General features: G+C 28.3%; 1 protein-coding gene across 1 annotated transcript; it reads left to right on the plus strand.

Annotated features, from left to right (window-relative positions):
* The first annotated feature begins 1,049 nt into the window (after positions 1-1,049).
* Positions 1,050-4,731, plus strand: LOC113850178 (receptor-like protein 7). The gene is made up of 2 exons (XM_027480587.1): positions 1,050-2,312; positions 2,382-4,731. The coding sequence occupies exons 1-2, from the start codon at positions 1,171-1,173 to the stop codon at positions 4,504-4,506; spliced, it is 3,267 nt and encodes a 1,088-aa protein (XP_027336388.1). The 5' UTR covers positions 1,050-1,170; the 3' UTR covers positions 4,507-4,731.
* Positions 4,732-14,062: the final 9,331 nt, after the last annotated feature.

Genomic DNA, 14,062 nt, shown 5'->3' on the forward strand with positions numbered 1-14,062 from the left:
CAAGGTGTTATGGGTATTTATTTTGTTTATATACTAGAAAGGAAGAAATACATTGAACATTCAATTCAATACCGGAAAAGTCTAAGAGGTGGCCGGGTATTTATATATTTCAGCCTAATATTATTCCACTATGCAATATTTTGTCCGTCCATTGCATGGCAGTACTAATTTTAAAATAAATAAATTCACATGACTCCCATGCTCTATATGTGTTCATTTATACTCCATTGATTATAATAACACTAGTTGGCATTCATCAAATTTATTAGACTTAAACATACTTTTCATCCTCTTATTTTAATATTTTTATAAAAAAAATTTAATCCTTCTAATTTAACTTTGTTTAAAGGTCAAATATTTTTTATTAGATTACATTTATTAGAAAGACTGAATATAAAAATATAGGGCTAAAAAGATTTGAACTAAAATATTATAAGTGATTTAGATCAATAGATCTTTAAAACCCTTCATCCGAAGACAATTTAAGCTTAAGAAGTATGGCATTACAATAATCGCTCTCAGTTCATAAGATCCAATCACATAGTAAAGTAGGGAAAACGGTAAACTTCATATTTTCTCTTCCTTTAACGGTAAGATTATGCATAATGACTTGATGCCTACCGTTTAGACCGACCCACTGAATGGAAATCATCATTATCAAACTAGCGGAAGTGCAAAAAGTCATAACGTATTCTCTATTTTGTAGGGTCGTTAATAATCCAAAATTGCAAAGAGTCCCATCTTAGAAGCTACCAAAAAAGTCAACATAAAATAAGAGGAGCCGACATAGAAACGCGTATGATGTCATAAAAATAATGGTGGTCTTCAACTAACGTGGCCTCATTTTTCTTTCTTTTCTGGCAAAACAGCATTGTACAAAACCAAGTTATGACTTTAGCCACGGTTTACTTTGAAAGGTGCTACAGCTCTTAGTTGATGTCTGACCAATCTCATTGTAATCTCTTAACCTTCTTCCTCTGCCACTCTACTATTCTTCTACACTTTCGGCCACCGTTCCTTACCAAATTTACGTGAGTTTAAGAAGATAAAACACTGGAGAACACAGAGCAAAAGGGTCTTGTTCATGGGTCTAAAACTGGATGAGACTACCCATTTTTCCCTTACTTCTTCAGTGTTGTGTTGTGTGGTTGTCACTCAGTTTAGACACCAATGAGAATTACGTTAGTTTCATTGCTTTCTTTCTTTCTTTGCGACTGGATATATCTCAGCATCTACTTCTCTTTCTCCATTGGCCAATGTCTCAAGGATCAACAATCATTGTTGCTTCTACTAAAGAACAACCTCACATTCCAGCCTGAAATTTCCACCAAACTGAAGTTGTGGAATCAAAGCATTGATTGCTGTGTTTGGAGTGGTGTATCATGTGACAATAAGGGACATGTTATTGGCCTTGACCTGAGTGGAGAATTAATCGCTGGTGGATTTGACAATTCCAGTGCTCTTTTTAGTCTTCAAGATCTTCATATATTGAACTTGGCTGCTAATAATTTCAATTCTGCCATTCCATCTGGATTCAACAAGTTGGAGAAGTTAACTCACCTGAATTTGTCAAATGCTGGCTTTGAGGGGCAGATTCCAATAGAGATTTCTCACCTGACTAGGTTGGTTACTCTTGATATCTCTTCTCTTTCCTATTTAACTGGGCATGAGCTGAAACTTGAAAACCCAAATCTACGCAAGCTTGTCCAAAATCTTACCAGTATAAGGCAACTGTATCTGGATGGTGTAAGTATAACAGCTCCAGGAGAGGAATGGTGCAATGCTTTGCTCTCACTACATGACCTCCAAGAGCTGAGCATGTCACAGTGCAATCTCTCAGGACCACTGGATCATTCCCTGGCAAGACTTAAGAATTTGTCAGTTATTGTTCTTGATCAGAACAATTTATCATCAACAGTGCCCGAAACATTTGCTGATTTGAAAACTCTGACCATCCTAAGCCTTGTTTATTGTGAGTTGACAGGAACATTTCCACAGAAGATCTTCAACATTGGTACATTGTTGGTTATTGACATATCATTCAACTACAATCTCAACGGCAATTTTCCAGACTTCTCACCGAATGGATCACTCCAGACCTTAGTAGTAAGTAACACAAGCTTATCTGGAGCATTTCCACACTCTGTTGGTAACATGAGGCACTTATCTATATTGGATCTTTCAGCCTGTCGATTTAGTGGATTAATTCCGAATTCACTGTCAAGCCTCACAGAACTTAGTTACGTGGATTTGTCATCTAACAACTTCACAGGTCCGATGCCATCATTTGGAATGGCCAAAAAACTTGCCCAGTTAGACCTTTCACGCAATGGTTTAAGTGGTGGAATTGCATCATCCTCTCATTTTGAAGGACTGGACAGACTTGTCAGCATTCATTTGCATTATAATTCTTTCAGTGGGACAATTCCTTCATATCTTTTTACACTTCCAATGCTGCAGAATATTCAGCTTTCCTACAACCAGTTTAGTAAACTAGACATATCCACAAATGTGTCTTCCCCCATGTTAAATACTCTCGATTTAAGAAGCAATAATCTATCAGGGCCATTTCCAGTGTCTATCTTCCAACTCAAGACACTCTCTATTCTCCAACTTTCCTCAAACAAGTTCAATGGGCCAATGCAGCTAAACAATTTTTTGCAACTCAGAAATTTAACGACATTAGACCTTTCACACAACAACTTATCAGTCTATGTGAATGCTGACCTCTCTTCCTTTCCCAAAATCAGCAGTCTGAAATTGGCATCCTGCAACTTGAAAAGTTTCCCTGGTTTCTTGAGAAACCAATCCAAATTAGCCTATCTAGACCTTTCAGATAACCAGATTCAGGGAAAAGTGCCCAACTGGATTTGGAAACTAGAAAATCTTGAAAGCCTTAATATTTCTTACAATTTGCTGACTGATTTTGAAGGACCTCTGCAGAATCTTACTTACAAATTGGTGGTCCTTGACCTTCATTATAATAAACTGCATGGCCCAATACCTGTTTTCCCAAAATATGCTACCTACTTGGATTACTCGAGCAACAAATTCAGCTCTTCTATCCCAGAAGATATTGGTAATTACCTGTCATTCACAATTTTTCTCTCTTTTTCAAACAATACCTTGGAAGGTAGCATCCCTGACTCCCTCTGCAACGCTTCATTTCTTCAAGTGCTTGATCTTTCCATTAATAACATTTCTGGAACAATTCCCTCATGCTTAATGGAATTGAGTGACACCCTTGTGGTGTTGAATCTGGGCAAGAACAATCTCACAGGACCTATCCCAGATATGTTTCCAGCTTCCTGTGTTCTGAAGACTCTCGATCTTGATCACAATAAAATAGATGGAAACATTCCAAAATCTCTTGCTAATTGCACAGCATTGGAAGTGTTAGACCTTGGAAAAAATGAGATTATGGATGACTTTCCATGCTTGCTGAAGAACATATCCACACTCCGCGTCTTGGTCTTGCGAAAAAATAAATTCCATGGTCACATTGGATGTCCAAACACCAATGGCACTTGGCCCATGCTTCAGATAGTTGATCTAGCCATTAATAATTTCACTGGTAATCTACCTGGAAACTGCTTCACAAGGTGGGAGGCAATGATGTCTGAAAAGGAAAATCATCTCATATTTAATGTTCTTAAATTCAGTCAAATATATTACCAGGATTCAGTGACAGTAACAAGCAAAGGTCAACGGATGGAGCTGGTAAAGATTCTAACTGTCTTCACTTCCGTTGACTTCTCATCCAACCATTTTCAAGGGGAAATACCAGAAGAGCTATTTGACTTCAAAGCACTCTATATACTAAACTTGTCAAATAATGCTCTTTCTGGCCAAATTCCTTCATCAATAGGAAATCTGAAGCAGCTTGAGTCCTTAGATCTGTCAAAAAACCAACTGGAAGGAAACATTCCCACAGTGCTTGCAACATTATCTTTCCTATCATTCTTGAACCTCTCTTACAATCAATTATTTGGAAAAATCCCTACAGGGACCCAAATTCAATCATTTCAAGAAACTTCCTTCGTTGGGAATAAAGAGTTGTGTGGCCCTCCTTTGACTACAAACTGCAATGGCAATATCAGCCCTGCAACTACAGAATCAATCAAGGAATTTGATTGGCAATATATATTCACTGGAGTGGGTTTTGGGGTTGGAGCTGGACTAGTCGTTGCCCCTTTGATGATTTGGGAGAGGGGAAGGAAATGGAGCAATGATAGCATTGACAAATTTCTTATGGTAGTTCTTCCATTTTTTGGGTTAGTTTATACTCCCATTGGTGATGATGATGACAATGACACAGAAAAGGACAATGATTCCAATGAAGATGAAGATGATTGGGATTATCCAAGGTTTAGAGGGAGGTATTGTGTCTTTTGTTCCAAACTTGACATCACTAAGAAGAAGGTCATTCATGACCCCAGCTGCACATGTTACCCCTCGTCATCAGCTACAAATTCTACTCATTCATCAGAATCATATTCCTCTTAGTCACACATTAGATGAAAACATGCTCTTCTGTTTCTGTTTTTCATTGTTTGTTGTTATTCCTTGTCTTTATTCTTTCCTAGAATGCATGCATACATGTATATGTTGTACATATTACACACAAAATCACCCAAGAGTTGCAAGTACATAACGAGAAAGCAATAATGCCCCCTCTGAATTTTTCAGAAGGTGGATTTTGTGGCAGTCAGTGATAATCCAATAAATAAAATCCCCGCAATAAAGCCAATGTTCATTCAGGATTTTCATCAAACATTTTGGTGAGGAAACCAATCTAATGGCGTTTCATCAACCCAAATTTATATTTAAATTTAATCAATATTTAGAAGGAGCATATTAGTCATATATATATATATATATATATATATATATATATATATATTGACAAAAAACACTTGTAACATTTTATTTACGTAAGTATCTTGGTAAGATTACTTTGGTAAATTATTGTTAAATTAGAAAAAATAAATTTCTCTTTCCTTTCTCAATTTTGCATTATTATCTCTCACTCGAATTTTTTTTAAAGTAATTTATCTTCCCAAATCCTTTAACGTAATTTTGTTTATATTGAATCAGAAGGATTAAACTAGAAAAGGATGCTTTGGAAGTCATTGATTGATTGAGAAGAAAATAAAGATATTGCAATTACATGCCCAACACGCCACCACCAGTTGTGAATTGTTGCACCTCTTACCTCTTTCATTATATACGCTAAGCTAATCTGAACCCTGTCTGCATCAGTTTCGTGGTTTATATGAGCTTCACCTGTCACCAAAATTTGCAATTACAATCAGCTTATTATTAAGGTTATAAAAATTTTCAAAAAGTGAAAACCTTAATATTGTGGAGAAGTGCAGATAAATCTACCTCATACAGCGGCAATTACGGCCATGCTGCACTTGAACATCCAAAACCTTCACACTGCTTTTAAAACCTTGCCCAAGTTTTGATTTACGCATCACAACTCCATTTTTATCCAAAATTATGGACTAAATCTCTCTTTGAATCACTTGAGATTTATATATTTTCAAGTTAAATAAATTAATTTTGAAGTATTTAATATAATTGAGATATATATTTAAATTAAATATCATAAATTTCAGACAAAATTATTATTTTAATTCTTTAATTTTATTTTATATAGCAGTTTGAATTTCTAATTTTTTGTAATTTTTTTATTTTTATTTTATTATCTGAATTTTTAAATTTTTTTATTTAATCTTCTAATTTTTTATTTATTTTTCTTAACCTTTTTCTTCCTCATCCCAGAACTAACATTAGAGTTGATTTTTCACCTCCTCCCTTTCATTTTACACCACAATAATTTTTTTTTTCTAAAATATCGCTAATAAAAATTGAATTCATTTTATAAAAATAAAATATTTTTTAAAATTAAACATATAAATATTTTAATTTTATTTGAATTTTTAGAGTAACTTTTTTTTATTATTTTCACTCTTCATCACTGCTACATTTTGTTCTTCCTCTTTGTTACGCTAAGTTTTTATTTTTTCATCGTCACCTTCTTTGAATATATTTTAAGCATTACTACTCTTCATATAAGCCAAATATATTAAATATTTTATAAAAAAAATTAATTTATTGTTAAAAAAATGTCTTTATTGGCATTCATCTACCAAACATTTACACTTTTTTCTAGAAATAAATTTTTGAAATTAAATTTATTTTCAAATTTATGTTTTCATATTTTCTAGAAATAAATATTTGAAATTAAATTAATTTTCATATTTTCAAATCTCCAATATTTTGACTCTTCAGTTTCAGAAATAAATTTTTGAAATTAAATTAATTTTTAAATTTAAGGTTTTACAGTTTCAGAAATAAGTTTCCAAAATTTAAATTTTATATTTCTATAAATTAATTTATAAAATTAATATTTTATATTTTCAGAATTAGGATTATGCTCTTTTAAAATAAATGGTATGTTTCCAAATATAACTTTTTAAAAATACTTTTTTATACAACTTTCTGTAATTTAATTTTTAGAAGCTCAGTTTTTATATGTTTTAAAATTTCAAATTTTAAACTAAAATAAAAAATTTAAAAAAAAATCATCATGAAAGAGCAATAGAAGTACTGCTAATATATTGTTTAATATTTTTTTTTTTAAATTTAGTTAAGTTTAATTTTAAGAGCTGAGGATAAACATTAACAAATAGAATAACTGTATATTTTTTTTATAATTTTTTTTTATTTGTGTATATTTAAATTCTGCTTTTAAATTTGAGGTTAATAAAAAAATTTTAAAAATTATTTAAAAAAAAATAAAAAAAAAATTTGCAAAAAGCAACACCCCGTAACATTACCATCACCGTCTCGGATAACGATGCAAAAGTCCAAATTCCTAACTACCGTATTGACTAACAAAGCTCACAAATTCAAGTCTACCCTTAATCATTATTGTCTACGTTATCAAAGGAACAATACTCATTTATTATCATTGAAAAACTATCCCATCATTGATGCCATTTTGCTGCTAAGCACTCACACCATCGCAAAAATAGAAGGAAGAACAAAAAGAAAAAAGAAAAAATAAAAAATTCTTAAGTTCAAAATAAAAGAAAAAATTAAGTCAAAAAACGAAAACAAAATTACAAGATCAAAATAAAAAAATTTAAAATAAATTAAATGACCAAATCAAATACAATTCTAAATGTTTTATATATGTGACATTTAAAAATAAAATATATTAAAATATAGTATTTTAAAAGAAATTATGAAAATATAAGATTTAAAAATTGTCCATGATTATTTTTTTGTAGATATATAAATTTAGACGTAAAATAACTAAAAAAATTATTAATAACAATTTTTTATAAATTATATTAAAAATTAAAAATCTAAATTAGTCAATGATAATTTTAAAAAAATAATAAAAATATTTTAAAATATCATCATTTGAGAATTTTGAAATGATAAAAATATTTTAAAATTTTAAAATCTGTTGTTGACTGATTTTTGACCAAAAAAAATTGCTATGATAAAAAATTAAAAATTTCTATGTTGATTTTTAAATTTTTATATAAACAACCTATAATTTTTACCTGGTTGTAGATTAAAATATATGTCCAATTAAAATAAAATAAAAGAAACAAATTCTTACAACGACATGCATAAAGTACAAGTGTACTTTCCAAAGTCAAACTTGGCAAGAATAGGACTGCATTGTTCATCAGAACTGGTTGGAATTATCCAATTTTTTAAAACAGAATAATGTAGTTTAACAAAAAAGACAGAACTATAAATAAATAAATAAATATTGGTATTGTATAGAAAAATTATATTAAAATTTTTAAAAATTCAAAGATATATAGAAAAAAGTAATTTTTGTTACAGATTTTATAATAAATAAAAATTATTTTTTGCAAACATTACTTTCTATTTTGAAACATATATATATAAACACTGCTTTCTTCCTAAACAACTCAAATATAATTAAAAAATGATTATCCTTCAAAAGTTGAATCAAATGTACTTTTAAAGCAAAAGTGGTTTTTCATGGGAAAAAAAAAAACTCGCGAACTCTACCAAGCTAGCATTTACACACAATTTATATATGTATATATGAGTCGCCCAAAAAAAAAAAATGCCGAGGCGAGGTTAATAAAAAATGCAATTGCTTTTTTTATGGTAATGTTGTATATTAACATTGTGCATTTCACTTTTACTTTTCTAAGGTAAAGTACATTGAATTCATCTATGAATTTGCTTACAATACATAAAAGTTAAGCACATTTTATGAGAACTGTAATCAATTTTAAATTTAATATTTTATATTGTCAACTTAACATTTTGTCTGAGTCATTGTATTATGTTATTCTCTAAATTTTTATTTATTTAACTAAATTTTGGATAAATATTTAAACAAATGCTCATAAGAATAAATAAATAAATAAATTATTTTTGTATAAGTTAAAACCGACTTATACATATTATTTTTAATAAAAATATAAGTTAATTTCTACAATAAAGAAGAAATTTGTTTTATTTTTTTTTTAAGAATATTTATTAAAAATAAATATAAATTAGATTTTAATATTTTAAGCTCTCATCTCATGAATGATAAAAATAAATGAACACTATAAATTGGTTTAAATAAGCATTATAAATGTTGTTCTTTTATTGGAATTTATTTTAAAGTAATACCAATTAAATTTGTTTTCCTTTACTATGGAAGTAAATACAAAAATTAAAAAAAAATCAAGGCACCAATTTAAAAGTAATTAAGTAGTAAAAGAAAAAATAATTAAAAGAGTAAAATTTAATAAAAAAAATCAATCTTATTATATTTTAAGAGAAATATAAGAATAGTATTTATTAAGATAGTAAAAAAAAAAAAATGAACCATCTAAAATTTTTTGATGATGTAAACAAGTGTCATAATCACTTCTAAAGTAACTATGATCCAACGTAAAAGAATCAAATTTTTTATATCATTGTCACATAGATTATTTGAAACCATATAATGACTTCTTCGAAAGATAAATATGATTTTTTTTTTAACAACAAAACATTCACATTGTTTCATATATATTTTATCTTCCAGCTCTCCATACAAAAAAATAAAATAAAATAAAAAAATTGTCTTGACTTCAAGTTGCTTAGCTCCAAATCAAATAATGCGATCATGACTACCAACACCCAAATGGAGCTATGTTTCACAACTAGGGAAGAGACTTAATTGAAGTTCATTCCTTCGGTTTGGCTAAATCCTTTTGCAAGCAAGTGTGCTTTGTAATGGACTTTGTTTTAACTCCTAGAGAAATTTTCTCCTTTTTAAACACTAATTTAGAATCGATTATCTTTTGTCCTTTTAGCTATATCACTAGGTCCCAAATTTTGTTCATATAAAGAGATTCTAACTTCTAATTCATAAAAATGATACATTGTGTTGAGTCATCGCTTGCAATAACCTCTTAGTATGTTTTAAGGTTTTAATTTTTAATAACTTTTATAATTGATAAAGTAAAACAACTATGTTAGCATGAGTATATCTCTTAGGAGGTTTAATTTTCATCTTTACTCTGTCTCTTGCAAAACTGTAGTATTGTAATAATGTGATTTCATCTTGCTCTTCAATGAATTCTTGCTCTTACTCTTCTTTATGAATAATATTTATCAAGATAGAATTTGATTTATAACAACAAGAACAAAATACACATATCTAATATTAATAATCAATTGTCTAAGAAATAACTACAAATAAAAATTAACACCAATGGTTATATATGGATAACCCCTCACAAAGTCAGGTGAGGTGAATCACAAATGTATAACTTACGTCTACATATCAAACTTCTATAATAATATAAAAGTAGAATAAAAATTACAAAAAAAATTTATATACATCTCACTATTCCAAACTCAAATGCATCTCACAAGTGTATACACTTAAAACTCTTGGCCTAATAAGAAAACAAAGAGAAGAAAAGAAATAAACTTCTATACAAGAGAATGTGTTATATATTTGAGATGTTTTTATAAATGAAAGAAACTTCAATTTATAAACAAAGTTTACAAATGCTAATCATTGGTAAAACAATGAAAAAACATTACATTTTTCTATCTTTATAATTCATAGCATGCCTACAACTAACACAACAATAAAAATAATTTTTAGTGATAATTATGTAGTAATCATAAATAATTTGCCAGTAAATTATCTTTAAATGAATTAATATATTTATTTAATATTAATCAATAAAAAATTAATTTATGATAATAATTATTAAAAGTTGCCGATAACTTATAGCATCATATTTTTTTATTTGATAAAATCAGTGTCTTTTAACATTTAAAAATTTGGAAAAATAGATTTACATCATCGTATGCTTTTATCATGACAAAAATGTTAAAAAGCTCCAAAATTGGATTCTCATTAAATATACAATCTCCCTATAATCAAATTCTTCTTCCTCTCTTAACACTATGGGTCTTCATGGCAAAAGATATGGCAAAAGAAGATTTACATCGTCTAAGATCTCTCATATTGCTCACTCACACTTTCTTGAAATCAAACAGTTGCTCAATTTCTTAATTTCTAGATCATAAACATCCTCTTTGCAAGGTGAGTTTTCAATTTTTTTCATGGTGGTAGCCTTCTAGGAATTGTATCAATTTATTTCGCAGCATAAGTTAAAAATGTATGTCTATTGTTAGGTTTTTTAAGGTCTAGAATTTATAGCTTGTTGAAAAATAGATTTGAACGAGCAATTATATATGTGCCTTGTCTATTTCATAGAGTTTCATAGTCTTTATTTACTTATTTTTTTCATTTGTGTTGCAGGGACAAAGTATTTGAACAACATAAAACTTTGTATCTATGCAGTTATATATGTACCTTATCTATTTCGTAGGTTTTTGAAGTATACTTGTAGGTGGAAGTGTAAATGTGTAAGTAGCAATTCTTCCTTATTTAAATTTCATATATGTTATTTGATTTTTGAAAAAAGTATAGTTGTAAACAAGGTATAACAAACTTATGGTGCATTTTGTTATGTAAATATATATTTATAATTGTATATTAAGAAGCCATGTGAATGTGTCATCATAGTCTTGACCATACTAGTGGCTTAACACTAACTTCCTTCATCTTTTGGGTTTAAATCTTAAGTGTGTTAAAATAACATCTTTCCTAAAAGATAAAAGGGAAAAAATATACTATATAATCTTTTTATATGTTAATACTTTTATTGTAAACAAGGTATTGCACTTTTCTATATTTTTTTCTACATTTCCCAATTAATAATTTGGAGGGTTATTGCCTTTTATTATCAGTGATGTTTTCAACACTTGGGGAATTGGGTTACTCTATGTTTACATGATTTAGTACTCTTATATCGATGATAACTAACATAGTATATGTGAATTATGTGTTGTACTACTCTTTCTATATCCTACGATTTTTTGACCATTAGAATTAGGGTTGTAAGGTAATCAGAATCCTAATTTTATGATGATATAAACTTGTGTTCATTAATATCTAGACCTTTTTGTTTGGTAATTTAGCGCACACTCAATATTTAACAAATGTCATATAGCTTATTCTTTTGTTTATATTAGTTTGAGGTAATTAATTATCATATGAAATATATTCTAGAAATGTTAATGCATGTTTATTGTTAATGGCTCTAGACATCCATTATTATCTTATACGAAGATGAGTGCTAATTTTGATAGTTTGGCAAGCATAAATTAGTATCTCTCTTGTTCATTTAATTGTACTACTGCTACACATTCAATTAAGTGAATAAGTGAATCATACCATGTTGACTATAATACCAATAGAATACTAATAAGAGAATTTAAAGTAAAAATTTTTTATTGTACAATGTAAAAAAATAAAAATAAAACTTCAAGCTTAGATCAATGAAGATGAAAGTGGATGAGACTTTTCTATTACATTTTATAATTTTACTTTACTAGCATGTTGTGATGTAAATTCACTTCATAGTTTAAAGATGAAATCAAAATACCATGCGGATCAATGATTCATCTCTTAAGAAAGAAGAATCATGTTCTTCATATAACCAATAAGCATCTTTCACTGCATCTGCATTTCCATCTTCTAAACTTTCAAAATTATAATACAATTAAAAGTATATTTTGTGCTTCATGTGCATTTTGTATGAGGATTATGTTTTAGAATTATGTTTTTCATATATTTACTTACTATAAATATAGAATTATTATTATTAATTTGCAATTTTATGTAATATTTGTGTTATGTGTAGTAACTCTTGAAAAGGTAGGTAATGAAAGAAGTGTAGATTTAGAAATTTCATGTCATGGTTAAGCTCGATAAGTATCTTAATTTTGTTATAAGACTTAAGAATCATCATATTTCCAAATCATCTCTTATTAATATTATTGTTACCGTGTATTATATAAATAAATTGATGAAACATTTAGTATTCTTCTTCGAGTTTTTGGTTGTAATATAATTTTGTATAGTTATAATGAAGTTAAACCCTATGCTTTGTTTGAATGTTTGATTATATGTGAAATTAAATAGAATTGAGTGAGATGACATGTAATGGAATAGAAGAGAATAAAATATGTAAGGAGTTGTTATAATTAATAAAATTTTTTTATATGTAGAAAGTTGATAGCACGACCATTGTAAAAAGGTAAATTTTGTAAAAAGAAAAGAATCTAAACAAACAAAGTCAAACACTACTATGGTGTTCTTTCATATTGAAAAATATCTTTTTATTTTATTTTTTATTTACTTGCTCATAGGCAAATAATACTTAAAGAAACATCATATTATAGTATATTTTAACATATGAGATGTGCTTTCATATTAAATTTTCTTTTCACACAAAACTATTATTGTTATGATAAGTGACTTTGATTACTAGTAGAATTTGCAAAATTTGACTATTAGGTAAGTCAAGTTTGTTATTTCTTTTAAATGATTTACTATTACTTATTTTAAATAATTGTATGTATATTGTTATTTAAAATTTTTTATGTACAAATATTATCGTCGCTAAAATTTTATAGGCAATAAGAAAGGCTAGTAAATGAATAAAAAAGTAAATTTTGAAATCAATTTTAGTGGCCACTTAAATTGTCATTAACATTTTCCATTATAAATTGAAGTTTTTAGCAACAATAAATTAAGTTCTTACTAGCATTCTTCATAATGATTCATTTCAAAATGCTTGGTTCTGAAGTGTAGAATGGGATTATGAATTAGAAGAATAGGACATAGATTATCATAGTAGATAGTTGGTGAAAAATGAACTTATTGATGTAGTTATGAAAGAAGCAATTTTAATCAACTTATTTCAACAATGGCATATGCAAGACTTTGGTATTTAGCCTTGATCCAAAAACCACATGCTGCTTTTGGAAGCTTGTGAAATCAAATCATTTTCCAGATAAATACAATTACGTATAGCAAATTTCTTAATTCATATCATCCATGTTCGAACCTCAGTTAGCATCACAAAAGGCTCATATATTTAAGTGTTATGATGTAGTAAAACTAAAAGACAATAGGTTGTACTATTAATATATCTTAAAATTCTTTTCATTATCTTCTAAAGAGAAATTATAGGCACATGCATAAATTGACAAACCTTATTAACTGCAAATGCAATATCAAATCTAAGTAGGAAACCTTATTATAGTCCCCTAACAATTAATTTGTATAAAGTAGGATCTTCAAAATTGGTAAAGTTATGAGAGCTATGTTTAAGACCAAAGTACATGGAAGTTTTGTAACTTTAGTATACGTCATATTAGCTTTATTTAGCAGATCAATCTTGAATATATGTAGTTTGTAAAAGAATTATTGTGTCTAATCCTAAACGAGTAGCTTGAATCCCTAAAAAATAGCTAAGATTTCTTTAATTTTTAAGAGAAAAAGTTGAATCAATGACAATAAATATTGAATTGCTTGAGAAAAGTTATTGATGATGATGATATCATCACCATATACAAGAATAACCAAGGTAGTTGATGGAGTATGCTTGATAAATAGATAAAAAGAAGTATACTTAGCATGCTT

The sequence above is a fragment of the Abrus precatorius genome, unplaced genomic scaffold, assembly GCF_003935025.1.
Source record: "Abrus precatorius isolate BTA unplaced genomic scaffold, Abrus_2018 Scaffold9, whole genome shotgun sequence".
In the NCBI taxonomy this organism is placed as follows: Eukaryota; Viridiplantae; Streptophyta; class Magnoliopsida; order Fabales; family Fabaceae; genus Abrus; species Abrus precatorius.